The sequence below is a fragment of the Artemia sp. Qi Xiang Cuo genome, chromosome 6 (genome assembly GCF_049724085.1).
Source record: "Artemia sp. Qi Xiang Cuo chromosome 6, ASM4972408v1, whole genome shotgun sequence".
Taxonomy (NCBI): Eukaryota; Metazoa; Arthropoda; class Branchiopoda; order Anostraca; family Artemiidae; genus Artemia; species Artemia sp. Qi Xiang Cuo.
The window spans coordinates 76,605,185-76,632,428 of NC_142799.1; the positions used below are offsets into that span (position 1 = coordinate 76,605,185).

Consider the following 27,244-nt stretch of genomic DNA (forward strand, 5'->3'; position numbering starts at 1 on the left):
TAGCTGTGTTGGTAGGATAACTGGCATTGGCAGGATAATCCAAATGGAAAAACATATATGATGAAAATATAATGCTTTAGTAACAAAATTATGGATACTACAACAAAGAATTATGGAAAGCAGAACGCATTTGGCTTTTTTAGTCAGTTTTCTTTGTATTCCTCAGTTTCGTAATCGCTTTGATAACACTGGCATTGGCAGGATAATCCAAAATGGAAAAATATGTGATATTCTCACTTGTGCTATTGTGTATAACTAACTTAGCTCAAAGTAATTTATGTACACCATGGTTAGCTGCAGTAAAGAAACAGAATGCAAAGTAAAGATATTTTTTTTGTAGCCAGGGTGTTTTTTCGCAGTTAAAAAAAGTCTGCAAACCTAGATTAGAATATTAGAAGGTACAGTGATGACAGTGGTCAAATATGGCTGTGAAGCATGGGCACTTCAAAAAGTGAATGAAGATTTGCTAGAAATTTTCCAGAGAAATTGCTTAGGGATGGTTCTGGGTACCTGGCTGACTGACCGTATTTCAAACAATAGGCTATACAAAAAATGCGGTTCAATACCACTCTCTAGGGCTATAATGAATGAAAGGTTGAGGTGGTTAGGGCACGTTGTGCGGATGAAGGATGACAGATTGCCAAAGATTGTTCTTTTTGGCCAACCATCTAGGGCTAAACAGAAAGCAGGTCGTCCCCGTCTGGGTTGGGAGGACATCATAAAGAAAGATTTAGAGGAAATGGGAACTTTGTGGGCGGGTGCAAAAAGGGAGGCTTTGAATAGATTGGGGTGAAGGAGGATTGTGCGTAGCTGTGTTGGCCTCAGGCAGCTTGGTGCTGTGGTGAGTTGTTAGTAGTAGTAGTAGTATAAGCTATATTCCCTTCATGGGCAGGGAATTACTTGTCAGAAGAGCCCAATTAGGCTAGGCCTAATATGATTTGGTAAAAATTTACTGCACACTAGGGGGATAAAGTTCATTTATGATGCAGATGAGAGAGTTTAAACTTTACCCCCATCCCCCCTAATGTGCAAATCTATACCCTGAATTGGTGTATATAGGGGTTGGGGTGAAATTCATTTCTGACAAAAATCATTATTATATTTGTAAAGAGCATAAAAAAGGCATCAAGTAGTAGGCTATGTTTACTTTATTCATAAGTCAATAATGAAGTGCCAAAAATTTACCTAAATATATAAGTGGGTTTAAGTTTGGTAAATATCTACCAAATCATATTATTGACTTACACATAAAGTGAATATACCACTCAATGCCTTTTTTTATGCTGATTACAAATATAATAACCATTTCTTTTGGAAATGAATTTCAGCCCCCCCCCTATATATACCAATTCAGGGTGTATATTTCTACATTGGGGGGGGGGTGAAGTTTAAACTTACCTCCCATTTACATCACAAACAAAATTTACCCCCCCCCCTAATGTAGAAATATATACCCTTAATGGTCCTATTTAGGGGGGGGGGCTGAACATACTTTCTGATAGACATGATTATTATATTCTTAATAAGCATAAAAAAATGCATTGAGTGATATTTTCACTTTATGAATAAGTCAATAATATGATTTGGTAGATATTTACCTAAAGTTCTAGGCTATGGCTCTTCTGAAGGAAATGCTGTTGTCTATTAAGAAAATAGTTACACCATTCAATCTTCCAGCACTGGTTGCTACTAGGCCTAGCCTATGACAAAGTCTTTTGGGTAAATTTTCCCATTAACTCACATTAACCTAATGAGATAGATAAGAAATAGAAATGCCAGTAAAATTCTACTTTAGCTACTTTTGACCATCTTAGAATGGGGTCAGGCTAAGAAAATGAAACTTTAACTTTCAGGAATGGGTGTACAGGCTAAAGTGTGTCCTGGTAAGACATTTTGAAGCATCTACCTCAACTCCATTTTGCCCCCACCCCTATATATATATATCATTTCAGGGTATATATTTGCACATCAGGGGAGCAGGGGTAAAGTTTATTTCTGATGCAAATGAGAGGTAAGTTTAAACTTTATCCCACCCAGGTTTAACTGGGTGGCCCAGGTTTAACCAGGTTTAACTTAAACTTACCAGAGGTAAGTTTAAACAAATATATACCCTGAATTGGCATGTATAGGGGTGGGGTTAAAATTCATTTGCAACAAAAATGACTATTATATTTGTAAAAAGCATAGAAAAGGCATCAAGTGGCATGTTCACTTTACTTGGTAGTCAATTATATAAACTGCAAAAAATTTACCACTCCTTCTCCCTCTAGAGGGTCCTGACCTTTGGTGACCTTTAAAAATCTGTGTGTTATGAAAACAAAACCTTGCAAAATAGATTTTTGGCTTAAATGAAGTACAACAAAATTGTTTTCAGCTTCACAAGTTTGCTCAATCAAAATTTACAAGGTTTTAAAGATATGCAAATACTTTTCCTAAATTAAAAATAAAAACATTGATTTGGCTTAAAATTCTACTCAAATACTAGGAATTGTATTTTCAGAACTAAAGCCAGAGAAAAGAGACTGATAACTGCAAATTAAGGTAAAATGTTGTTTTCTCAAAATTCCAATAGGATTTCAATATCATGTAGGCAAATCTCAGGACCCTCTAGAGGGAGAAGGGGTGGAGGTAGGTACTTCAAAATACCTTCCTAGGACATACTTTAGCCTGTAGACCCATCCTTGAAAGTTTAATTTTTGAAACCTAACCTGTTTCCAAGATAGCCAAAAGTAGCTAAAGTAGAATCTTACCAACATGTCTTTAAAGTCAAAATATCACCCTGAACCCAAATATCACATTCATTTGTGTTGGAAAGGAACTGTTGGTAATGTTTATATTAACAAACTATTCAGGTAGCTTAGAAATAAACTTACCTCTATAATCAGAATTGTATCCTGACCCCAAATTTAACATCCATTTGCATCAGAAAAGAAACCTCTATTGTCAGAATTGCATCCTGAATTCAAATTTAACATTTGTTTGTGTCAGAAATGAACTTTGAGGTAGGGGTAAAATTCACTTCAAACAAACAAATATTACATTTGGATTCATGATGAAGTCTGATGCTAAATATATGTCTATGTTTTAGCAATCTGATTATTGAATTAATTACAAATTTTATCAAAGCTTGCCCCTCCCCGTAGTAGGGCAAAATATAGCACTAAATGATAGAATATAATATCCTTTATTTGGATAGCTAATCAACAGTTAAATCACTATTGAATACCTATGATAGGTTACCAACTAGAAAGTGGATTGTTTTACCTATGGATTTGTTGGTAATTTATAGTGGTTTGCCACCTCTAAAGGAAACAGGCTAAACAAATAGAAGTAGTACTTTAGCTTAAATTAGTCAACCTTAATTCACACTTGCCAGCAATAAGGACAAATATTATAGATGCTGGTGGCTCAGCTCATTGGGTGCATCCCTGCAACTGCACCAATCTCTGTCAACATCTCACTTAAAGGCTTCAGCACTGTGGGACATGACTGTATTCTGGCTAAGGGAGTTCTATAGGCCAGCCACACGGCTAGAGCAAAATGTTTTTTGCAGCCTAGTATTAGTATGTTTTTGATAAAGCTTCAGAGGGTGTCTTCTTGTTCTTGAAAAACTGTATCTAGAGTAGGTTTAGGATTACATCATGGCTGCAGATCAATATGCCATTTATACATCCATATACCTACATCTGTATATGAGAGATGGTATTTTTTACTTGCCTTGCAATAATTCTAGAATTGACTGTTCAAGCTTGTTAACTAGAGTAGCAATGGACATCCCATATTCTAATTTAGGTTGGATTGGGTTCTTCAGGAACTTAGTAGTCACTTCTGGGGATCTACTGCAGAATGTTCTCTTTTTTATATCAAAAGTTTGGTTGGCTTTGGGTACAACAGACTGTGCATATAAATCAAATAAGAGCTTATCACCAATCAAGACTCTCAGGTCTTTTTTGCATTGGCTATTTGGAACCATCATTGGAGTCCATAAAGTTTTGGCTCTTAGGGTTGTTTACTCCAAAGTGTATGATTTTATGTTTCTGGATATTAAATTCTAGTTGCCAGGTTTTTGCCCACATTGATAGTACATCAAGATCTGCTTGGCAGTCTTTGGGGGTCATTAATCAGATCAATTATTTTGGAATCACTCACATATAAGCAAATCTTCATATTGAAGATGCATCATTTACATAAACATTAAATAGAATTACACCCAAAACCATGCCTCAAGGCACCCTGCTTTCTAATGCCACCAGTTCAGAGAGGAAAATTGATCCACAATTCCCAAATACTTTTACCACTTGCTTTGTGTTGATAAGAAATTGCATCATCCAATTACAACTTCATCATGGAGGCCTATTGCATGAAAATTACAATTTAGTCTCCTGTGGCATACTTTATTGAATGCTTTCACAAAATCCAATAATGTCATATCAACCAGAGAACCCATTTCTGTAAGTTTTGTGACATGCTCATAAGCATCAATGACTCAGGTTAAATTTAAGGAATAAACATTTTTTGTTTCTAATCTGCTTGAAAGTTTGGCACTAATGCTCCCATTGAATAAGAATCTGGACATGGCAAAGTAGCAATGTAAAAAGTATTTATGGTTCTTAAAACCATATATATTGAATTCACATGTTTCTTCTAACTTTTAAGGATTTTTTGAAAGCATTGGGACACCTAATTCTGATGATGTGCCTTTCATAACACTTTGCATTGTGCTGCATAGGATTGTATCTATACTATTGTCCAGTGCCTTATTAAGTTAGTATTTGTAAAAACTTTTGTTTTACTGATTCAGTAAACTGATATGTAGTGGTGTAACTGGTAAAATTGTCATGGTAAAATGGGGTATTTTAAGGTAATTTTATAGACCCCTTTATAATTGGTATTCTACCTATTTTACATAATTTACCTGTTGTATGTAATTTACATATTTTACCAGTATTTTATGTATTTTACTTGTATTTTACATGTTTTACAAGGGTGTGCAATTTTCACAGCACAAAAGTGCAAAGAGGCTGGCAGAAACAGGTTTGGGTATGATTTTGTTATATGTATAGCTTTACCTGATTTAAAAGACAATCTGCCTGACTTCAGTCTCTTGGTATCAGAATGATAAAGTAAATTGTACTACAACTAATTATAATTGTGAAATGGTGAAATACTAGTTGAAATGAAATTTATATTAGTTCTGTGCACCAAGGCTGTATCCAGGGGGGGGTTTACCCAGTTTGAACCCCCCCTCCCCCGAAATTTTGACCGAGTCGAAAATTAGTCTAAAAAATACCCATCTTGAGGATGTTAGACAAAGTCCACGGGAAAAAATCGGGTAACCCCCCCCCCCCGAACAAAAATCCTGGATATGGCCCTGCTGTGCACTGTTAAAGACAGAAAGGGCTACAAGCAGGATTGACATATGACAAACAAGAAAAATAATAAAATTAAATAGCTGAGATAAACAAGGGTAATTTCAGCCAGTGGACAGAAAAGAAGCAAAAATGACAGAAGCAGATATTTTGTCATGAACTTCTGCCCAGCCATCTTCACGGCTAAAAAAAAGAATAGAAAACTAACCTTTTGAAGCAACTCTTAACAGAGTAGAAGAAAGACTGAGTCAAACAAACCAAGCCAGAATAAATGAAAGATTCTTCACTAATTAGATTGGGCAAAAATCTCTACTTAGGGATTGACTTAGTTTGTTGACTGACCTAATTTTCATTAAAAGTATGGTCACATGATTTTAATTTAAACTGAAGAAAAAATGATGTTTGAATCCTTAAGCTTTAAGTTATTGTAAACTGGGTTTTTAAGGATATCTCTATTATCTCTATTTAAGCAAGATCTCTATTTATGTTTTTTTTTTAATTTTAATTGCCTTCCTAAAAGAAGTGGGAAGCCATTTGCTTCAGATATTAAAGTTCCCTCATCAAAAAAACTAAATGATCTGGATTTTCAACTGTGTGGAGTCCAAATCAGAATCAATATCCTCATTCTTATTCTAAATTTCACATTCCAGAGAAATCTCATGTTCATGCTGTTGTTCTCCTGGGAGCTGGGGAGCCCCCCCCCTCACCCACGAAAAATCTCTTCCTCCATTTCCCCCTGGATAATTCCGGGTCTTCAATAGAAGGGAAATTGAAATTTTTACTCTCCTGTTTGTGAAAATTTTACTCTCCTGTCAGAGGCAGTTGTATAGCATTGCCTATACTAAATACCCATAAGGGTTTGGTCAATTGGCCAAAAGTCATTTGGAAATTTCAGTGCCCTTTTCTAAGATTTTGCCTGCTTTTCAACCAATTGCTACCAAATGAGTTGTTACTGACTACAGTGTCTTTAAAAAAATCATTTTCTATGTTTAACAGGTCTTATGTTTCAGCAGTCGTTTTGAAAGAATCTTCAGATAAACACAGAATTATCTCTAAGGGAGAGACTGGGGAGGGTGGAGGTAGAATTGGTATATGATCCTCAGGGCTGTAGCCAGGACTTTTTTTTTTCGGGGGGGGGGGGGGCTTTGAACAGGCACAGTCACCTGAATCAGAATTCGAGTCTAAAGGAGATGAGCTAGATTTGCCAGCAGATTTTGTTGAAGACAGTCTTAATGACTGTGAAAGTGACTGAATGTTTTGCTCTTATGATCCAGTGCTTAGTTTATCAAAGTTTTGCAAACTACTTTTCCAATTGCATTTAGTGTTTTTTTATAAATAAATGAAGAATAACATGTATAAGATATGAGAAGTGTGGCTAAATGTGGCTATTTAAGTATGCCAGGTTGTAATGTAGACCAAAACAATGCCAATATGATTTTACTCCCAAATAGTGGTAAATTTGATTTTTTTTTTTTTTTTTTTTTTTTTTTTTTTTTTTTTCAAAATGGATGTCCAAAATCAGGCACTGTCCAATTGTTGAGGTATTAACCTAGGCACAAGATTACCAAAGAAATAAATTAGACTGTTAATTAAATTGATGAAACACTAGATGAAAGAGTATTATCCTTTTTAAGCCCAGATTTGTAGGCACTCTCTTTAATTATTTTTTCTTTTCGTTGTATAATGTATTATAGTGTTATAGTTTGTGTAATTAGTTTGCAAATTAAAAGAACTTGAACTTGAAGAACAATCAGAATTGTTCAATCCATTAAAGCTGAAACTGAATCATTAAAATCCTTCATTAAAAGCAGAGAAATGCTGAACTCGTCTTGTAGCCACAGGGTAACTCTAAAACATCAATTTTACCCTGTATTTCCTAGGAATTACCTTATTTTACCAATTTTACTTACCAAGTTTTATTTTACAGTATTTTTAAAACACAAATACTACTGATATGGCTTCTACCAATTATTTAGCATTAATGCTTGTCTATACTAGTTTAGGTTTCTTCAGAGCATGCTCAAATGTTTGCACTAATTTTTCAGTGAATGTTTTTAGATCTGTTGCTGTTTCTTCCATCAGAAAAAATTCAATTCTTATTGTTCACTTTAGCACTTAATAAAGAGCAAAGCAGCCTCCATAAGTATTTTTGCGTTGTTTTTTTTTACTTTGCCTTAAATGTTGCTGTCACAAAATCCCAGTTTATATAAATTACCTACAGAATGCTATGTGATTATCTCCATAAAAATTGGTACTTCTTCCAATAATTTGGCAAAAGTAGAGATTGTTATTGGCTCTACCATTCTATTAACATTGAATTAAAATAACTAAAGCTGAATCTAAAATTTGGAAGGCTTTAACAATCCAGAGTTCAGATTCAGCTGATACTCTACCAATATGGTATTTTGTAGTGATTAGGGTATCTCTACTCATACCTTTGAAACTATACTTGTACTCAGAACATGTCATCATGGGTCTGCAAACTTATGGCCAAAGTAAATATTTGTAGGTTGATGTGTTCAAACTCTGAAATATAACGAGCTGCCTAACCAGTTGCTAGTTACTCTACTCTGGTATGTATATGGGATTAAAGTCAATATTTTTAACCCAGAATTCTGAACAGGATGGAAAACAGAAGTTCTTCTCTCTTCTAACAAATAATATGTTTCAGGACATTTTTTGAACAGAAATTTTTTTATTATGCACAGTTGAAAGGTGCACTTAAATGCTACTTATGAACACAGATGCTACTCAAATCTAGGCACTTATAACACTGAATGAACTTGGGAATTCATTCCTTGTAAAATATTGTAGCTTAGGTCTTGGAAGAGAATTTTGAGGGGTTTTGTGTGCCCCCACTCCATCGACTGTAATTTTATCTTGCAGTTCACGTATTTAATCCATCAGATTTCATCACCAGTTATGATGCGATTGAGTACTGAATCGCCATCTTTAGCATAGGAGTCCAGAGACGTTAATGGATGCAGTATTGAAGTTCTTTGGACTCTAATGCCAAAGATGGTGACCCCATCACTTGATTGATTTGTTAATGATTATTAAATATGAGTTTGACCTTTGAACTTTGAAATGAAATTATAGTTATTGGAGTGGTGCACATACACCCCCTCCCCCCAAAATTCCCCCAAACCCCCCAGATTCCCCACAAAAGCTCCCCCAAAGACCCAAGTGGCAGAATTTTACAAAGAAGGAATTCCCAAGTTCATTCATTCCTATGATGAGCACCTAAATTTGAGTGGTGACTCAAGTGTGACTTAAGTGTGTAGTAGTAGTAGTAAAAGTAGTACTTAAGTGTGGCTTTCAACTATGTATTGTGTTTTTTTCTTATAGCTGTTCAATTTTACAAATCTTATGCCTTGTATACCTTGTTGTGACACCATACAAAAACATTAGCATCAATATTTTATTGTATAGAGTTGTTTTTTTAATGGATAATTATATTTTAGAGACTTGGAAAAAGAAATGCAAGGCGTTGTATCATGGAACTACAACAAAGACACCAAAAGGAACTATAACAAAGACACCAAAATATATTTTAGCTTATGTGACAAGAAAAATATAAAATCTGAATCCCCATTGGTTTGTAGTTCTGATTTTGGGATATGCTGTACCAACAAAATCAATGGAAAAGAAGAGCTTTTATGGGAAATTGCTCAAAACTATGACCCAGGTACTGTTCAGGCAACTTATTTAGTTATTAAATGGTTGCTGTCATATTCTAGGTGTAACTTGGCTATCTTGTCTGTACACAGAGGGGTCAGACTTCCTTGTGGGTCAGAATGAGAAAAAATAAAATTTGTATTGTGCTTTAATTTTGGTTTAAATATGACAGTTAAGGATTTGTCTTTTTAGAAAGATTTGTTTCTGTTTTAACTTTAAAAAAGAAGTTTGCTTTGTGAAATCTCACTGTAAAAGCTCACTTGGGTCCTTAAAAAAAGCAAGTTTTTTTTTAACTGAAAGTGAGGAGCGACATTAAAGCTTAAAACGAACAGAAATTATTCCGTATATGAAAGAGGATGTCCCCTAATCAACGCCTCGCTCTTTACCCGAAAGTTTTTTTTATTGTTTTAAAAAATAGAGTTGTGAGAAAGAGTAAAACTTTAGCGTATTGAGGAGGGGATAGCTCCTTTCGTAAACAGAATAATTTTTGTTCGTTCTAAGCATCAATGTTGCTCCTTACTTTCAGTTACAGAAACTTGTTTTTTTATTTAATTTTTGAATGTTTTTGAATTAATGCAGGTTTTGATTTTAGCTCACCATAAATGAATAATAAAAACAAAATTTGCATACTAATTTTACTTTTAGTCGGTTAAATGGCTTTCTCGAAAGTTGTTTGATTTTATTTACGAACTTTTTTATTAATAATAAATATACGTAACTTACGAATTAACTTCATTATACGTAATAATTACTGTTCGCTTTAAGTTTTGACGTTGCTCCTTACTTTCAGTTGAAAAACTTGTTTTTTTTATTTAATTTCTGATCGTTTTTTTATATAATACTGGGAAATCCTGCGCCCCTTTCATAAAGATGTTTCTTCCCCCATTTCCTCCATGGAAAGATCCTCCCACATAACCCCCGACCCCTACCCCCCGCTACCAGCAAAATCCCTCCTGAAAACGTCTGGATACTTCCCAATAACCAATACTATATGTAAACATTGGGTAAAGTTGATAACTTTCAGTCCTCCCCCCAGGGACTTTGGGGGATTAAGTCATCCTAAAAGACATGTTTATTACATTTCCGACCATGCTGAACAAAATTGCTATCTCAAAATTTTGATCAGGTGACTTTGGGAAAAAATGAGCATGGGAGGGGGCCTAGTTGCCCTCCATTTTTTTGTCACTTACAAAGGGCACTATAACTTTTAATTTTCATTCGAATGAGCCTTCCCACGTTATTCTAGGATCACTGGGTCAATTCGATCACCCCTGGAAAAAAAAAACAACAACAAACAAAACAAATAAACATGCGTCCGTGATCTTTCTCCTGGCAAAAAATACAAAATTCTACATTTTTGCAGATAGGAGCTTGAAACTTTCGAACTAAGGTTCGCTAATATGCCTAATCCGATGGTGGGATTTTAATTAGGGTTCTATAACTTTTAGAGGGTGTTTCCCTCTTTTTCGAAAATCAGGCAAATTTTTTTCAGGCGCGCAACTTTTGATGGGTAGGACTGAACTTGATGAAACTTATATTTTTGAAATCAGTATTAAAATCTGATTCTTTTGATGTATCTATTGGTATCAAAATTCCGTTTTTTAGAGTTTCGGTTACTATTGAGCTGGGTTGCTCCTTACTTACAGTTCGTTACCACGAACTGTTTGATTTCTTTTTTCGATATGATCCTTAGAAAACACTCTGACCTCCTCCCTCCTTGGCTCTTAATAGCTATTAAATAAAAAAACAAGTTTATTTAACTGAAAGTAAGGAGCGACATTAAAGATTAAAACGAACAGAAATTATTCCGTATATGAAAGGGGCTGTCCCCTCCTCAACGCTTCGCTATTTGCGCTAAAGTTTTTTATTGTTTAAAAACAATAGAGTTGTGAGATAGTCAAACTTTAGCGTAAAGAGCAAGGCGTTGAGGAGGGGACAGCCCCTTTTATATACGGAATAATTTCTGTTCGTTTTAAATTTTAATGTCGCTCCTTACTTTCAGTTAAAAAAACTTTTGTTTTTACTTAATTTTTGAACGTTTTTGAATAAATGCAGGTTTTGATCTTGGCTCACAGTACATGAATAATTAAAACAAAATTTTCATATTAATTTACTTTTATTTGGTTAAATGGCTTTCTCGAAACTTGTTTCATTTTATTTACGAACGTTTTTATTAGTAATAAATATACGTAACTTACGAATTAACTTTCGTAACGAACTTCTATATTCATATATTCTCTGAGGCCAACCTGACTCTTATACATGATAATGGTAATAAGCTTACCTAAGCTATGTATGTCAGGTATTGTGTTATATTGGAACGATAATTTCGACAGGACCTGTGCCTGTCATCATCAGGTTCAAATTCAAATTCAGGTTCAAGTTGAACCTGATGATGACAGGCACAGGTCCTGTCGAAATTATCGTTCCAATATAACACAATACCTGACATCCATAGCTTAGGTAAGCTTATTACCATTATCTTCTATATTCATATATTTTTAATACATATATTAGGGGGTTTGCCACCTAGTCAATATCTTGATCTTTAAGCAAAAGTTCGAATTTTGTTCCAAATTCTTTAAAAAAGACGGTAAATGGAACAAATAGCTCGTATGACAGTGCTAAAAAATCTCTGGCTTTAAGAGGGAGGTATTGACTAGGGGGTGAACCCAATCATATGTGTAATATTTTCTGTTCGTTTAAAGTTTTGATGTTGCTGCTGTTGCAGTTGAAAAACTTGTTTTTTTATATTTAATTTCTTTCTTTTTTTTAATAATGCTGGGAAGTCCGGCGTCCCCTTCATAGCAATGTCCCTTCCCCCATGAAAACTTCCTTCATGGAAAGATCCTCCTACATAACCCCCAACCCCCGGCACGTACGCAGGACTTTGTTTCGGGGGGGGGGGGCAAATCCTTCAAACCCATTATTCTGTGAGAAAAATCAGAAAATTATGGGAAAATAAAAAAAAATCTTGAGATTTCGGGGGGGGGGCCGGGCCCTGGGGCCCCCTCCCTGCGTAAGTCCCTGCCCGCCCGCCCCCCCCCTCACTACCAGGAAAAATCTCCCCTGAAAACGTCTGTACTGTATACTTCCCAATAACCAATAGGGTGAATCAGGGAAAGTCCGACAGTGGGGTAAGTCCGATAACAACCTTCAATTTGTCTATGGTCCATTGTATCTGTGGGAGGCTTTCATATTTTCTTCCATATTAGTAGCAGTAGGCAACAGTGCCATCAACTTCTGGTAGAGTTAGTACGCCTTCTGTTCAGAGGGTTTTGAAGTTTTTTGGACGGCGTTTTTTTAGGAACACAGGTAACTGACTTTAATTTAACTTATGCAGATTATAAAGTAAGAGAGATAGAGAATTTTTTTTTCATTTCTTATAAACTAGAAGACCAGGATCATCTTCCCGATTTTTTAAAACAAGCTAATGTTATTAGTTGAAGAGATACGAGGGGTGTCGGACTTACCCCCAAAAAAGCCCATCTGGGGAAAGTCCGACATGTCGGTCTTACCCCCTCCGGGGGAAGTTTGGCTGGGGTGTCGGACTTACCCCATGTTACCAAAGATGGATATTTTAAATGGTAGAACAGATTCTAAGCTTTAGATAATAAAGGTTGAAGCCAGTAACCATCCTTATATGGCTCTACTAACTTAGTGGAATGTAGTGTTGTGTTGATCATTCATGTATTGCAGTTCTGTGCCTGCTTTCGTTTATCTTTCTCCCTTGTAATTTTTTTTTCGTCTTAACCTTTACTTGTGACCTGCCGTGCAAAACGTGTAGCAAAGTAGAAATGCTACTTGGCATGTATCAAATTTGTTGGCAGATTTTGTCTGAAAATACCCTTTTTATATATAAAATAATTTTTGCTCTAAGAAAAGGTGTCAAAACACAAGTCGTGCTCCGCCGTGCAAAAAGTGGGATAGCATATTAGCAATGCTACTGGACAGTTTTCATGGCCTAGTAAAATTTGTTGGCATTTTTTTTTCAAAAATACCAGTCTTCCACTATCCCCAAATTTTTGGGCATTTCCCCCAAAATCTGTCTTCTCATAAACATTCTCAAAATCGGTTCCCCAAAAATCCCCTTTCTTTCAGGGTTGCCACCCCTAGTGATTTAAAACTGACGACAATCCACCCCTAGTAACTATTACTTTCACTTGAGTTGAAATAATTTTTTCACTATTTTCAAAAGTTTGTGTCTCAATTATTTACTACACATCAAAACCAGACATAGATCATTGAATTACTGACCTTTCTTCCTATGCTAGTAAAAGTATACTGACCTTTTTATAGTTGTAGTACAGTGATCAATGAATATTAAGAATGCAGTTGGGTGTGTATTATTTTTATAATACCAGTATCATTGGAGTGTACAACTCAATCCATAAACTATCAGCAGTTAGCTATATACTGCATACTTGAGACTTTGAATACTATGCACCATTAGCAGTATTAGAGTAAATATGAGACAGTACTTTAATATGATTAAATATGATTAAGAAAACTATTGATATTTCTAACCGCAAGCTATACTAAGTTACATTTGTTACTTTTCTGAAAATTTTACCTATAGAAATACTTCTTGCTCAAAGAAAAGCTGTCAAATCACGGATTTTGCTGCTAAAGTGTTGGCAGCTTTTGGAATTCTGCTACTGGCAGTTTTGGAATTTTTTGTACAACTGCTTGTGACAGGTTTTCGAATACATTCATCAATTCATTCATAATTCCCCTTCGAATAAATTCATCCATTCATTCATAATTCCTTTGTCTTTTCTAGATGCCTAGAAATTATGTTCGGAAAACACAACGCGGGGTTGGAGGAACATATGATGCAACTCAGCTACAAAATGCGCTAGCAGAGATATCTTCAAAGAGAATGTCTATGCTACAGGCTTCGAAAGTATTTCAAATACTGCGCACTACCTTGCATGACCATCTTATGAAGAAGACAAAAGTAAAAAAAACAGTTTGTGGTGGAGGGAGGAGTCAATAAATTCCTGCTGAAATAGAAAAGGATATGGCTCAGGGTCTCCGAATACTTTGAAAAGTGGGGCATAGGTCTCAGCAAGCAGGAATTTTTTGACCAAGTCCAAGACTATCTCATCAAGAACAAAGTTCAAACAAGATTTAAGGACAACCAACCTGGTCATGACTGGTGGGTGGGGTTCAAGTGCTAAAACAAAATTTCACTAAAGAAACCAGAAAGGTTAGAAAACAAAAGACTTTTGCAGCAATCTGACCCCTTCATAATGTATGGTTTTTATGAGCTGTTGTATGAAACTGCCACGGCAATGGATATTCTTGACAAGCCCCAGTGCTGGTTTTATTTGGATGGGACATCTTTCTGCAGGGATCCTGGCAACACGAAAGTTGCTGGAGCCAAAGGCTCACCAGCGACTCGTAGAACAGGTGGTAATGGACGTGAAAATACAACTGCCTTGGTTTGTATCAATGCAAACGGAGAAAAATTCACAACTTTAATAGTTTTCTTTGCAAAGAATAACTGGACCTCATGGATACCTGTAGATGGAGCTTACCCTGGTGCATCTTACTCATCTACCAATAAAGGGTGGATGACGTCTGATCTCTTTATGAACTGGTTTGAATTCCAGTTTCTTCCTCATGTAAAGGGAAAGGCACTTCTCATCTTAGATGGACATGGCACACATGCTCTTGCAAAACTTGCAAAGCTTTCTCTTGCTCTTGCAAAACTTGCAAACGAAATTAACGTGACAATTCTCAAGCTACCTCCACATGCATCCCACATGCTTCAACCTCTCGATAAAGTGGTTTTCAAGGGAATGAAAATGTCTTATGATCAGAATCTCTCGAAATGGCAGGTGGAGCACCCTGGCAACATTCTGTCAAAGAAGGATTTTGTATGTCTCTTATCAAAGGTATGGGATACCTATTTCACTCCTAGTCTGATTTAAAAGTCGTTCAAAGCAACTGGAATCTTCGATCTGAGTGTTCCAATGAGAGTAAACCCATCCGTAATTGACCAAACCAAGTTTGAACCTACCAAGTTGAGACGCTATGCACAAATGAAAAAGGAGTAAGAGGAAAATTCAGGCACATCTAAAGTCACAACCACTGTCAACACTGAACTAGAGAAAATTACCTTTTCTGTTACCTTTAGTCCAAAGAAGTTGCTTGGCAACCAATCAAAAACTTTTGAAGAGATTCTTCTTGACTCAATCAAGCGGCCCGACCTACCATCAGTTTCAGGAATAGAAAAACGGAAGAAAATTGCAAGAGAGGCAGAAGTGATAACATCAAAAGAACATCTAGAGGTGCTTAAGAGGGAAGAAAATCTGAAAGCAAAAGGCAAAGGGAAGAAGAAAAGTTCAGATGGGAAGGGTATAAAATTGAAAAAAAAAAATTTCCTAAGAGGGAAGCCAATAGAGATACGGGTGATAGCGAATCAGACATCAGCCTTGAACTTGGCTCTTATGAGGATGATCAGAGTATTCAAGATACTATTCAAGAAAGTGACAGTGATGACAAGGAGACACCCAGTAAGCAAAAGATTGTTCCCAAGCTAAATGAGTACTATGCAGTTAGATACGATGCAAGGAATGACGAACAAGGTTACATAGGAAGGGTTCTAGACTTTCCTGACGAGGGAAAAGTTAAGCTCAAGTTTCTTCACTGCTTGATTCTTGCCACCTACTCTTTCAATTGGCCAAAGAAAGACGATATCGATACTGTGGATGACAAATACATTTTGCAGGACCAGTAAACTTAGTGGGAAAACCAGACTGTTTGAAATACCCCAAAACTGTCAAGTTATTGTATTGTACAAGGCAGTTACTGGCAAGCGTCAGTACATCTTTGTTTTATGCCCATACACGTAAGCTACAACATATATGAGTAACTGTTTGTATCTGGAGTCAAACCGTATTTTGTGTGATATGTTTTTCTTTTTTAAAATACAAGCAATCATTTACATTCAGTGATTTGTGGACCTCGGCTATGATACTTGTAACGTTTATCTGTTGGGTAAGTCCGACACTGTCGGAGTTACCCCACAGCAGCAGAAAAAAGTATGGTCTGGCCTTTTGATGCCAGTCAGTTTGACATAAAAATTGTTTGCTTATGGACTTATACTGATTCCTTGATGCCCTTTAAGATGGTGAAGTCATATTATTTTTGACATATTGTTGAAAAAAGCTGGTAGGATATGTTGCACTTCCCCCAAAGCTGGGGTAAGTCCAACATAGCAGACTGCACCAACTTTGAGACCTGGTAATGGGCTACAAGCACAGTATATGGGAAAATCAGAAAGTGAATAATATGGGAAACTGTTGTAAAAAAAAAGGTTGATTGAAGATGATATGAGATACTCCTAAAAAAAAATCTTGAGAGTCAATTTAACAAAAAAAAACATGTTAAGGTGTCGGACTTTCCCCGATTCACCCTACTATATGTTAACATTGGGTAAAGTTCATAACTTTCAGCCCTCCTCCCGGGAGCTTCGGGGGATTAAGTCCTCCTAAAAGATATACTTATAATATTTTCGAAGATGCTGAACAAAATGGCTATCTCAAAATTTTGATCAGGTGACTTTGGGAAAACAATGAGCGTGGGAGGGGGCCTAGTTGCCCTCCATTTTTTTTTGGTCACTTAAAAAGGGCACTAGAACTTTTAATTTCCATTCCAATGGTCCCTCCCAAGATATTCTAGGGCCGCTGGGTCGATACGATCACCCCTGGGAAAAAAAATAAATAAAAATAAACACGCACCCGTGATCTTTCTTCTGGCAAAAAATGCAAAATTCCACATTTTTGTAGACAGGATCTTGAAACCTCTACAGTAGGGTTCTCTGATACGCGGAATATGATGGTGTGATTTTCATTAAGGTTCTATAACTTTTAGGGAGTCTTTCCCCCTTTTTTCGAAAATCAGCCAAATTTTTTCAGGCGCGTAACTTTTGATGAGTAGGATTAAACTTGATGAAACTTATATATTTGAAAATCAGCATTAAAATCCGATTCTTTTGATGCATCTATTTGTATCAAAATACCGTTTTCTAGAGTTTCCGTTCCCATTGAGCCGGGTCCCAATAACCAATACTATATGTTAACATTGGGTAAAGTTCATAACTTTCAGCCCTCCTCCTGGGGGCTTCGAGGGATTAAGTCATCCTAAAAGACATAGTTATCATATTTTCGACCATGCTGAACAAAATGGTTATCTCAAAATTTTGATCGGGCGACTGAGATAAAACTGAGTGTGGGAGGGAGCTTATATGCGCTCTATTTTTTTGGTCAGTTTAAAAGGACACAAGAACTTTAAATTTCTAATCCAAAGAGTTCTTCTATGTCATTCTAAGACCAACAGGTCAATAAAATTACCCCTGGGGAAAAAAACAAATAAACACGCATTTGTGATCTTTCTTCTGGCAAAAAATGGAAAATTCCAAATTTTTGTAGATATGAGCTTGAAACCTCTAGAGTAGGGTTCTCTGACTCGCTGAATATGATGGTGTGATTTTCATTAAGGTTCTATAACTTTTAGGGGGTCTTTCCCCCTTTTTTCGAAAATTAGCCAAATTTTCTCAGGGGCGTAACTTTTGATAGGTAAAATTAAACTTGATGACACTTATATATTTAAAATCAGAATTAAAATCTGATTCTTTTGATGTATCTATTGGTATCAAAATTCCGTTTTTTAGAGTTTCGGTTACCATTGAGCCGGGTCGCTCCTTACTTACAGTTCGTTACCACGAACTGTTTGATACACGTCTTCAAAAGTGTGGTACCATCCTAAGTGGTTACATCCCCCCTCACCATCACTACCCTACAGAGGACTGTGATTTAAAAAAGTAGCTAGTCTGAAATAAGGTAATTTACTCATTATACCCAGTTATGAAATAAGGTAATAAGATATACCCAGGACCAGACGTCAGCCAATAGACCGTATCTGGTTGGAACTTTGTCTGTGATATCCAAGTAGAAGCTTATTTAAGCTGTTTGGGCAAAGTAGTTTTCTAGTGTGCTGTCAGGTTCAATTTAATGTAGAAATTAAAAGTATTTTATGCTGATTTATTGTGAAAATAAGGCTTTATATTTAATGCCATAACTGCAGATTGTTCCTTAGGAAGAGAAGGCCTGTAGTTTTGGTCATACGTTGAATTTTGCTTTACAGGGAGTTCCGAGGAGTTTTCAAGGGGTTACGAGTTTCCGGGGGGGGGGTGTACTACCACTCTAGCTCTGCCTATCTCTTTGACTTGGAAGGGTAAATGCAAGGCTTGAAAGGTATCCCATCATATGTGTTTTTGTCTGCTGAATGACGTAGTCTCAAGTTTAAACATTAAAGTTCAAGCACAAATAGAAAGTCTTCTACTTCTTCTGTACAAAATATGGTAAAATTGGCAAAGATTAAGTGTACAAAGAGAGTGTTCAGTGGTATTATGGTAGCTGAGAAAGGATCTTTGTTAACACTGAAAGGCATAGGCTGCAAAATGTAGGAACTATAGTTCAATAGTACAGAGAGGATACTTTATCTTATTATAGAAAAAAACATGATAGTTTTTATTGTTCAAAGGCAGCTTTTATAATATGGGTAGATAGCTCAAACCTTTGGGATAAGGGGGAATCGTATAACAGGAATGTGGAAAAAAGGGGTTATTTCAGAATATACTTTTCATTTCTTTAGGTGGGGGGAGTTCGGGGCGTATCTAGAGCAAAATCTTGGGGGTGGGGGCACTGTGGCCAGGGCGACAATGAGAAAAATCTTGGGGGGGGCAATGTGACAAAGGTGCTAATAATTGACCAAATTGACAAATTTATTATAAAAAAAGAGTGAAAAAAAGAGGGAAAGAGGGCACCAGAAAAAATCTTGGGGGACCCAGACCCCCCTGGATCCACCAGTGGGGGGAGTCATTTAAACCTTACACAATGTTTTGACCTACCTCCAAATATTTTCCTCTGCATGCAAGTATAGTTTTGTTTGCTATTTTGTTTAAATAAATTTTTGTCTTCCCAAGTTTCATATATAAATAAATTTAGCCAAAGTATATTTAATGCTTCCATACGAAATTACTTAACGTTTAATTTACTTTATGTTAAATTTAACTTACGATGTAACCTTAACTATATAAATTTAACTAAGGCTGGAAAGCCTAATTGATATTCTTTGATGGTGTTACAAATCCATAACAGATTCCACTTTTGACTATTTACTTTATTTTGGTGTATTCACCAATATCTTTTGTGTTTCTCTTTTGTGTAATTCATATTCATAAATTAACATTAAACAGTGTTTTAAAACAAATTAACGTTAAATAACAGCATAAACTAACATTAACATTATAATTTTCTTTTTTTTATTTAACCCTGAATACTTTATATGGTTTTGATATTCAAAGCAGGCTTTCTATATAGTATTATACAATCATTTTAAAAAAATTCTTAAACCAGTTAAGTATTTCTGCCCTTTTTTTTATTTGTTGTGCCCCCGTTATTTTGTTCATTTTTGGGCTATATTTGGATATTATTCAGTTTTCTTTGCCCTTGACTATACTTTGCCCGCTTATTTATTAGCGAATTGATTGTTAGTATATTATGGCATTCATTTTATGTATTGTATATATATATATATATATATATATATATATATATGTATATATATATATATATATATATATATATATATATATATATATATATATATATATATATATATATATATATATATATATATATATATATATATGATTCTTTTGAGATATTTATTTTGTATTCATAGGTATAGTAAATCTTTTATCCTTTTTTTACTGATATAATAAATAGTTATTAATATCTACATAAATTTTATCTTATCTCTTACATGATAAAAGAAACAGCTCGTTTTACTTTTTACTTTTTTTTTCCCCTATCCCCTTTTTATGTTGTTTTTTAAATATTTTTTAATATATAATTTATTTATTTTTTTCAGTTTTTATCTTTTTAACTAGTTGCCATTTTGCAGTTTTTAATATAAGTGACAAAGAAATCATATAGCATTTCGATTTTTTTTTTGCATTGTTTGCCAATTTTTTAGTTGTTGTGCTTTTGTTATGATTTTCGTGTTTATTTGCTTTTTTATGGACTTCGAAATTCGAATTTGGCCCTTCAGGACTTGTGATAGTAATTTCTCGAAATAAATATCTATCTATCTAAATATCTATCATATGTTGTATATTATAATGAATTATTATTAAATTTAGGGTTAAATGTAATTATAATGGGATTAACGTCACTAGGGCAAAGCAAACTGTTGCAACAACCTTTGAGTTGGTCTTGTCAAAAAAAAAGAAAAAAAAACTTTGTGGGAGTGACTTATTCTTGTTTTTTGTTTTCATCATCGATTAGATGTCTTGATTCTCAATCCCCTAAGCTTTTAAAATGGTATTTTAAATTATTTCTTAAGAACAAACGGTCCTAAAATGCTTTATGATCTCAAAACACAATTTATTCTCAAATGCACCATGTGTACAACCTAATGCGGCAATATCAACATAAAACCTAACCCAATCCATGTTGTTGCTTCAATAAATGCACAATATAATGTACAATCTGAGGCTATGCTTTTTTGTCTCGAAACAAAACATTTGCTATTTATTCCTAATGTATTTGATGGTTAGAAAAATTTGATACTGTGTCTATCCCCAATAATTACTGTACTAAACACTACTAACAATTGCAAAACTACGTCGTAATGCTACATCATTGTTTACAATCACTGTGTATGTATTTGGGCGAAGACAAATTTCTCCATCCTAGAATGCATCAGAAACGAATAGAAGATAGCCCAATAATCACAAACTGCCCTACTTTGCCCCTGAAGATACCTTTCTATTCTTGTTTATAATTAGCGTCGCTATCATGATTAATGGTCAGAAATTTAGATTAATGCCTACTTGGTTATAAGTATACTCATGTCAAACTTAAAATAAAGTTGGACACTCTAGTGTGGAAAGTATTATTCTTATTATGAGTGGACTCACAATGTCGAATCTCATGCCACAATGCCTTATTGCCTCCAGGTATGGATCTTAAAAGTCTCTGCTAAAAGTCTGTGGGGAAGGGGGTTGTTTTGGTGGAAGGGCCTTGGGTCCTTTTTTTACTCAAATCAAATGTAGTCGATTTAAACAAGATGTGACATGCCTATTATTTTGCTTAAAAGTTGGAGGTAGGAGGGTCTAGGAATGTTGGAGCACCTAGGACCCTCTTGGGTCTGCCAGTCACACACATTAAAAGCTCTCGGATGGTTCATGTTCAGAAAGATCCTGTATGTCTACCTTCTTGCCAAAAATTTGAGATAGGAAAGGTTGGACCTTTCCTATCTCAAATTATCACCATCAAAGGGGTTGAATCTTTTGTCTTCAGCTTGTTTTTCCAATAAATCAGGCATTAGCTGGTTTTGGATCATAGTCATTATACATATTTTTTTACCAGTGGGTAAAAGAAAAAAGAAGTTCTCACCCCCCCCCCCCTCCCCACCCCTAAATTTTCAATAAGATCTGCCTCATAAACAAATTTTTTACAAAAGACTGATGCAATACATTCGGCAGCTTTTCAACAAGTAGGCTATTGATCAGTGTTGAAAAGGTAATTTTATCTCCTCTCAAAGCTTGATTATCTTGCCGTGGGCCAACTTTCTAATATCACTACTAATAACGGAGCAATGGGAAATATCCAGTTTCTATAGCAGCAAGATATTTATCATAGGTTTGGGGGGTGTATGTGCTACAATTTCTTTACATCAGTCCCAACCACGGAAAATGCAATATCAAACTTACTCAATTCACAAACAGTAATGGATTGCAAAAATTGATGGAAGCACTTTCAGACTACTGGAGAAGGTGCTCCCTGTTTGGACGTAAATTTTTTCTATTTATTATTTCAAGAAAATATTTTTATATTGGGGCCAAGGAGCCCTTACATAACTTACAAATTTCAGCTATCACTAAAATTTCAATTTTGAAACAGCTCCCTGCTGCTCTTGTCTGCAAAAGCTTTGGAGAACAACTTCTGGCAGGGCTGTGGTTAAACGACTACTGAAAATAGTCCTTATTAGTCCGAGGCAAAAACTATACTCAATTTTAAAAAGCATAATATGATACTCATCAGATTGGCCAGTGGTTCATGCTTTCAGAGGCAACTGTATAGCGTTGCCTATAGTAAAGGCCATACGGCTTCAATGTTAAATTATTTATTATTATTTTTTCCCCAGAGGTACTTCATATGGAAGGGGTCGTTGGCGAAACTTCAAAGGGGGCTAAATCGATCGTAAGTCGAAATTTCTAGTGTCCTTTTTAATAGTCGAAAGTGATTGGAGGACAACTAGCCCCCCCACGCCCATCATTCCCCCAAACACACCCAATCAAAATTTTGAGATAGCCGTTTTGTTCAGCGTAGTCGATTTTCAGGTAGAATATATGTTTTTGAGGAGGACACTCCCCTAAAACCCTCAGGGCAAGGGTTTTAAGTTATGGCCGGGGGGCATATAAGATTTTTATAGAAAGTGTTGTCGTAGAAACTTCAAAAACGGCTCATTCGATTGGAAATTCAAAGGGCTAGTGCCCTTTTTACTAGTCGAAAGTGATTGGAGGACAACTAGCCCCCCTCCTCACCCATCATTCCCTCAAACAAATCCAATCAAAATTTTGAGATAGCCATTTTGTTCAGTAGAGTTGAATTAGTCATAGAAAATATGTTTTTGAGGAGGACACTCCCCCACAGCCCTCAGGGCAAGGGTTTAACTTTATGCCCGAGGGACATATCTCGTTTTTATAGAAGGCGTTGTCGAAGAAACTTGAAAAAAGGCTCATTCGATTAAAATTTCAGAGGGCTAGTGCCCTTATTAATAGTCGAAAGTGATCGGAGGGCAACTAGCCCCCCCCACGCCCATCATTCCCCCAAACACATCCAATAAAAATTTTGAGATAGCCATTTTGTTCAGCGTAGTTTATTTCCAGATAGATAATATGTTTTTGAGAAGGACACTCCTCCACAACCCTCAAGGTAAGGGTTTTAAGTTATACCCTGGGGGCATATAAGGTTTTTATAGAAGGCGTTGTCGTAGAAACTTCAAAAAAGGCTCATTCGATAGGGAATTCAAACCTTTTTTAATAGTCGAAATTGATTTGAGGGCAACTAACCCCCCTCTGACGCCCACCTTTACCCCAAACACATTTAATAAATATTTTTGAGACAGTCGTGTAAATAAGCGTAGTTTTAAGTTTAGAAAATTAGTTCTTTGAGGATGACAAGTCACCCACAGTTCTCAGGGCAAGGGTTATTAGCTATGCCCTGGGGGCATAAAAGGTTTTTTATAGACAACATTGTTGTAGAAACTTCAGAAAGGGCTCATTCGATTGGAAATTTAAATGGCTAGTTCCGTTTTTAATAGTCGAAAATGATTCTAAAGCAACTGACACCCCGTCTACGCCCACCATTCCCCCAAATACATCCAATAAATTTTTTTATTTAGTCATTTTGTTCAACTTAGTTGAAACTTCTGTAAATTATATGATTTAGCAGAACACTTCCCCCCTACACTTTTCAGGGGCAATAGTATAAAGCTATACCCTGGGGGCATAATGGGTCTTATAGCGGAGGGAATTGTTACACATCAGAGAGGAGCCTTTTGGATAGAAACTTAAGGATTTTCTTGACTTAATAAACTGAAAAACGTATCAAAGGGTAGCCAGCTCCCCCTCAAATGCATCCCATAAAAATTTTAAGATAGCAATTTTGTTCAAACTAGTTCAAAGATCATATAACAAAAATTCCGGTGTCGACACAACCCGCCAGGGCCGTAGGGCAGACTTTTTAAGTAATGCCTTCGGGGAATATGTGGTTCTTATGGAAGGGATGCTCGTATTAAATTCGAAGGGGGCTCATTTGAGTGGCAATTGAGAGTTTTAGTTCCATTTTTACGAGTCAAAAGATATTGGAGGGCACCTAGCCCCCCCCCCCTCTCCACGCCCTTTTTTCCTCAAACCCATCGGATAAGAACTTTGAGATAGCTTTTTTTTTTAAACAGTTCAAAGACCATATAACAAAAACTCAGGTGTCGTCAGAACCCCCCAGGGTCTGGGGGCTGGCGTTGTAAGTTATGCCCGGGGGCCTATATTGTTAGTAGGAAAGGGATTCTCGTATAAACTTCATAGAGGGCTCATTTGATATTGAAAGTTCGAGCTCACTTTTTAATAGTCAAATGAGATCCGAGGGAAGCTATCCCCCCACGCCTTCTATTTCAAAACCCATCTGATGAAAATTTTGAGATAGAAATCTTTTTAAAAAAAAAATAGTTCAAAGGTTGAAGAAGAAAAAATCCGGGGTCAATACAATCCCCCATGTCCCAGGAGAAGGCGTTCTAAGTTATGCCCTGAGGGCATGTATGGTTTTTATGAAAGGGTTACTAGTATAAACTTCATATAGGGCTCATTTGATTGGAAATTGAAAGTTGTAGTTCACTTTTTAAGAGTCAAGAGAGTTTAACTAGCCCCTCCCACACTCTTTTTTCCCCAAACCCGTCCACTACAAATTTTGAGATAGCCAGTGTTTTTGAAATTTTTAAAAAATTAGATAACAAAAACGCCCCTCAGAGCCCTGGGGATAGGCGTTGTAAGTGTTATCCTGGGGGTGTATATATAGTTTTTATGGAATGGATGCTCGTATAAACTTCGGAGAGGGCTCTTTTGATTTGAAATTGAAAGGTCTAGTTCAATTTTCAAGAGTCAAAAGATATCCGAGGGCAACTAGCCCCCTCCCACACACACCCTTTTTTCCCCAATACCATCCGATAGATTTTTTATAATAGCCATTTCATTAAAAATAGTTCAAAGGTCAGATAAGAAAAACTCCTGTGTCGACGGTACCCGCCAGGGCCCGGAGCAGGCATTATTAGTAATGCTCTAGGGGCATATATGGTTCTTTTGGAAGGGATGTTAGCATAAATTTCGGAGAGGGCTCATTTGATTTGAAATTGAAAGTTGTTGTTCACCTTTTAAGAGTCAAAAGAGATCGGAGGGCACCTAGCCCCCCCCCTCCTCCACGGCCTGAATGAATCAGCCGAAAATTTTGAGATAGACATTGTTTTAAAAATAGTGCGATCTTCAGATCTCAGAAAACTCTAGTATTGAAAATACCCCACCGGACCAAGAGGGAGGTGGTGTAATTTATTCCCTGGAGGCATATATGGTTGTTTCGGAAGGGATGCTCTTATAAACTTCCTAGAGTGCTCATTTGATTGGAAATTGAAAGTTGTAATTCAGTTTTTAAGAGTCAAAAGTGATTGGAGGGCAGCTAGCCTCCCCCCACACTCCATTTATTTTTTTACCCAGAGGCACTTCATATAGAAGGGGTCGTCGTATAAACTTCAAAGGGGGCTCATTCGATAGGAAATCTAGAGTTCTAGTGCCCTTTTTAAGAGTAAAAAGTGATCAGAGGGCAACTGCCCCCCCCCCGACCAAGCCCTTTTCCCCAAATACATCTGATAAAAAATTTGAGGTAGCCATTTTGTTAAAAATAGTTCAAAGATCATATAACGAAAACTCCTTTACGTAAGGTCATTTCGTTAAAAATAGTTCAAAGATCAGATAAAAAAACTCCTGTGTCGAGACCTCCCCCCCAGGGCCGGGGCAGGCGTTGTAAGTATTGCTCTGGGGGCATATATAGTTCTTATGGAAGGTATGCTCATATAAACTTCAGAGAGTGTTCATTTGAATGGAAATTAAAAGTTGTAGTTCATTTTCTCAGAGTGAAAAAAGATTAGAGGGCAACTAGCCCCTCCCGCCCTCTACACCTTTGTGTATATCGGATGGATAAATCCATCCGATAAAAAATTTCAGGTGACCATTTTGCTAAAAATAGTTCAACCATCAGTTATTAAAACTCCAGGGTCGACACAACCTCCCACGGCCCAGGGATTGGCGTTGTAAGTTATACTCTGGTTATATATATGGTTCTTATAGAACTGATACTCGTATAAACTTCAGAGAGGGCTCATTTGATTGAAAATAGAAAGTTCTAGTTCACTTTTAAAGGGTCAAAAGAGACCGAAGCTTAATCTAGTCCCCCACGCCCTTTTCCCCCATACCTATCCGATAAAAATTTTGAGATATCAATTTTGTTAAAAATAGTTCAAACATCAGATAATAAAAACTCCGAGGGTGACACAAACCCATTTTTTCCCTTTGATATTGTTACTTTGATACCAGTTCTGATTCCTTGGTGAACATTTTATTTTTTTTTAACGCTTTGGTTTGGAATAAGAAATTTTTAAAACTTGAATTTTTTTGCAGTCGAAAACGAAAAAAAATTAATTAGAAAAAGCTTCCCGAAAAATTAGTTTTTCATTGAAAAGTCAAGGCTATTTTAAACTTAAGCTAAGTAGATGCATAGGTGGTTTCAAATTCAGGCTTAAAACCACCAGGAAATACAACTAAAGAATAAACGGAACTCGAAACGAACAGAAACTAAATAAGCGGTCATAGCAAAAAAACATGTAGAAAGTAATGAAACGAACGAATAAATAGAACTTAAAGCGAGTAATGCTTAGATTGAATATGAATATCAAGCTTAAAAAAAAAAAAAAAAATTCCTATTGAAGTATGCATGAAACTTAAAACGAACAGAAATTAAATAAACAATCAATGCAAACAAATATACAATAGATATTAATGTAAATTAATAAATAAATCTTAAAACGAGTGAAACTTAAATTGAATATGCAAATCAAGCTTGAAACGAACAAAAATCACCACAAACAAGAGGTTGGGTATGACCTCCTTCTCTCATGTAAAAGTCTAAAACCTACTGCGTCATTGGCACTCTACTGAAAACTATATGCGTCTTGAACAGTCTTGGAAATTATAAAAAAAATCAAATTGAATATTTGATGTATAATGATCTTAATTTTTGAAAGATCCATCAGTTCAAGAATTTATTTCACTGTAATTTTATTTTTATTTTCAATACTGTAAGAACTGGAAAAGAAAATATGTGTAATATAATCCGTTTTCAGTTAGGCGCCAATGACGCAGAAGGCTTTTGGTTTTTATTTACAGTTAGGAAAGGAGGCAGTATCCAAACACTTGTTTGTAGGGAACTATATTCGTATTTAACAACTTTAAAAAAAGCCAATATATTATACTGCATATTTGATATATAATGATATTAATTGCTGAAAACTTA

The 27,244-nt window shown here is 35.8% G+C and overlaps 1 protein-coding gene across 1 annotated transcript in view; it reads left to right on the forward strand.

The window, feature by feature from the left end:
* The first annotated feature begins 206 nt into the window (after positions 1-206).
* Positions 207-27,244, forward strand: part of Lerp (lysosomal enzyme receptor protein) — a 114,953-nt gene continuing 87,915 nt past the window's right edge. Inside the window, exons 1-2 of the mRNA XM_089090364.1 lie at positions 207-319; positions 8,834-9,057. Coding sequence (XP_088946490.1) covers positions 213-319; positions 8,834-9,057 — 331 coding nt within the window. The 5' untranslated portion in view covers positions 207-212. The remainder of the gene's footprint in view (positions 320-8,833; positions 9,058-27,244) is intronic.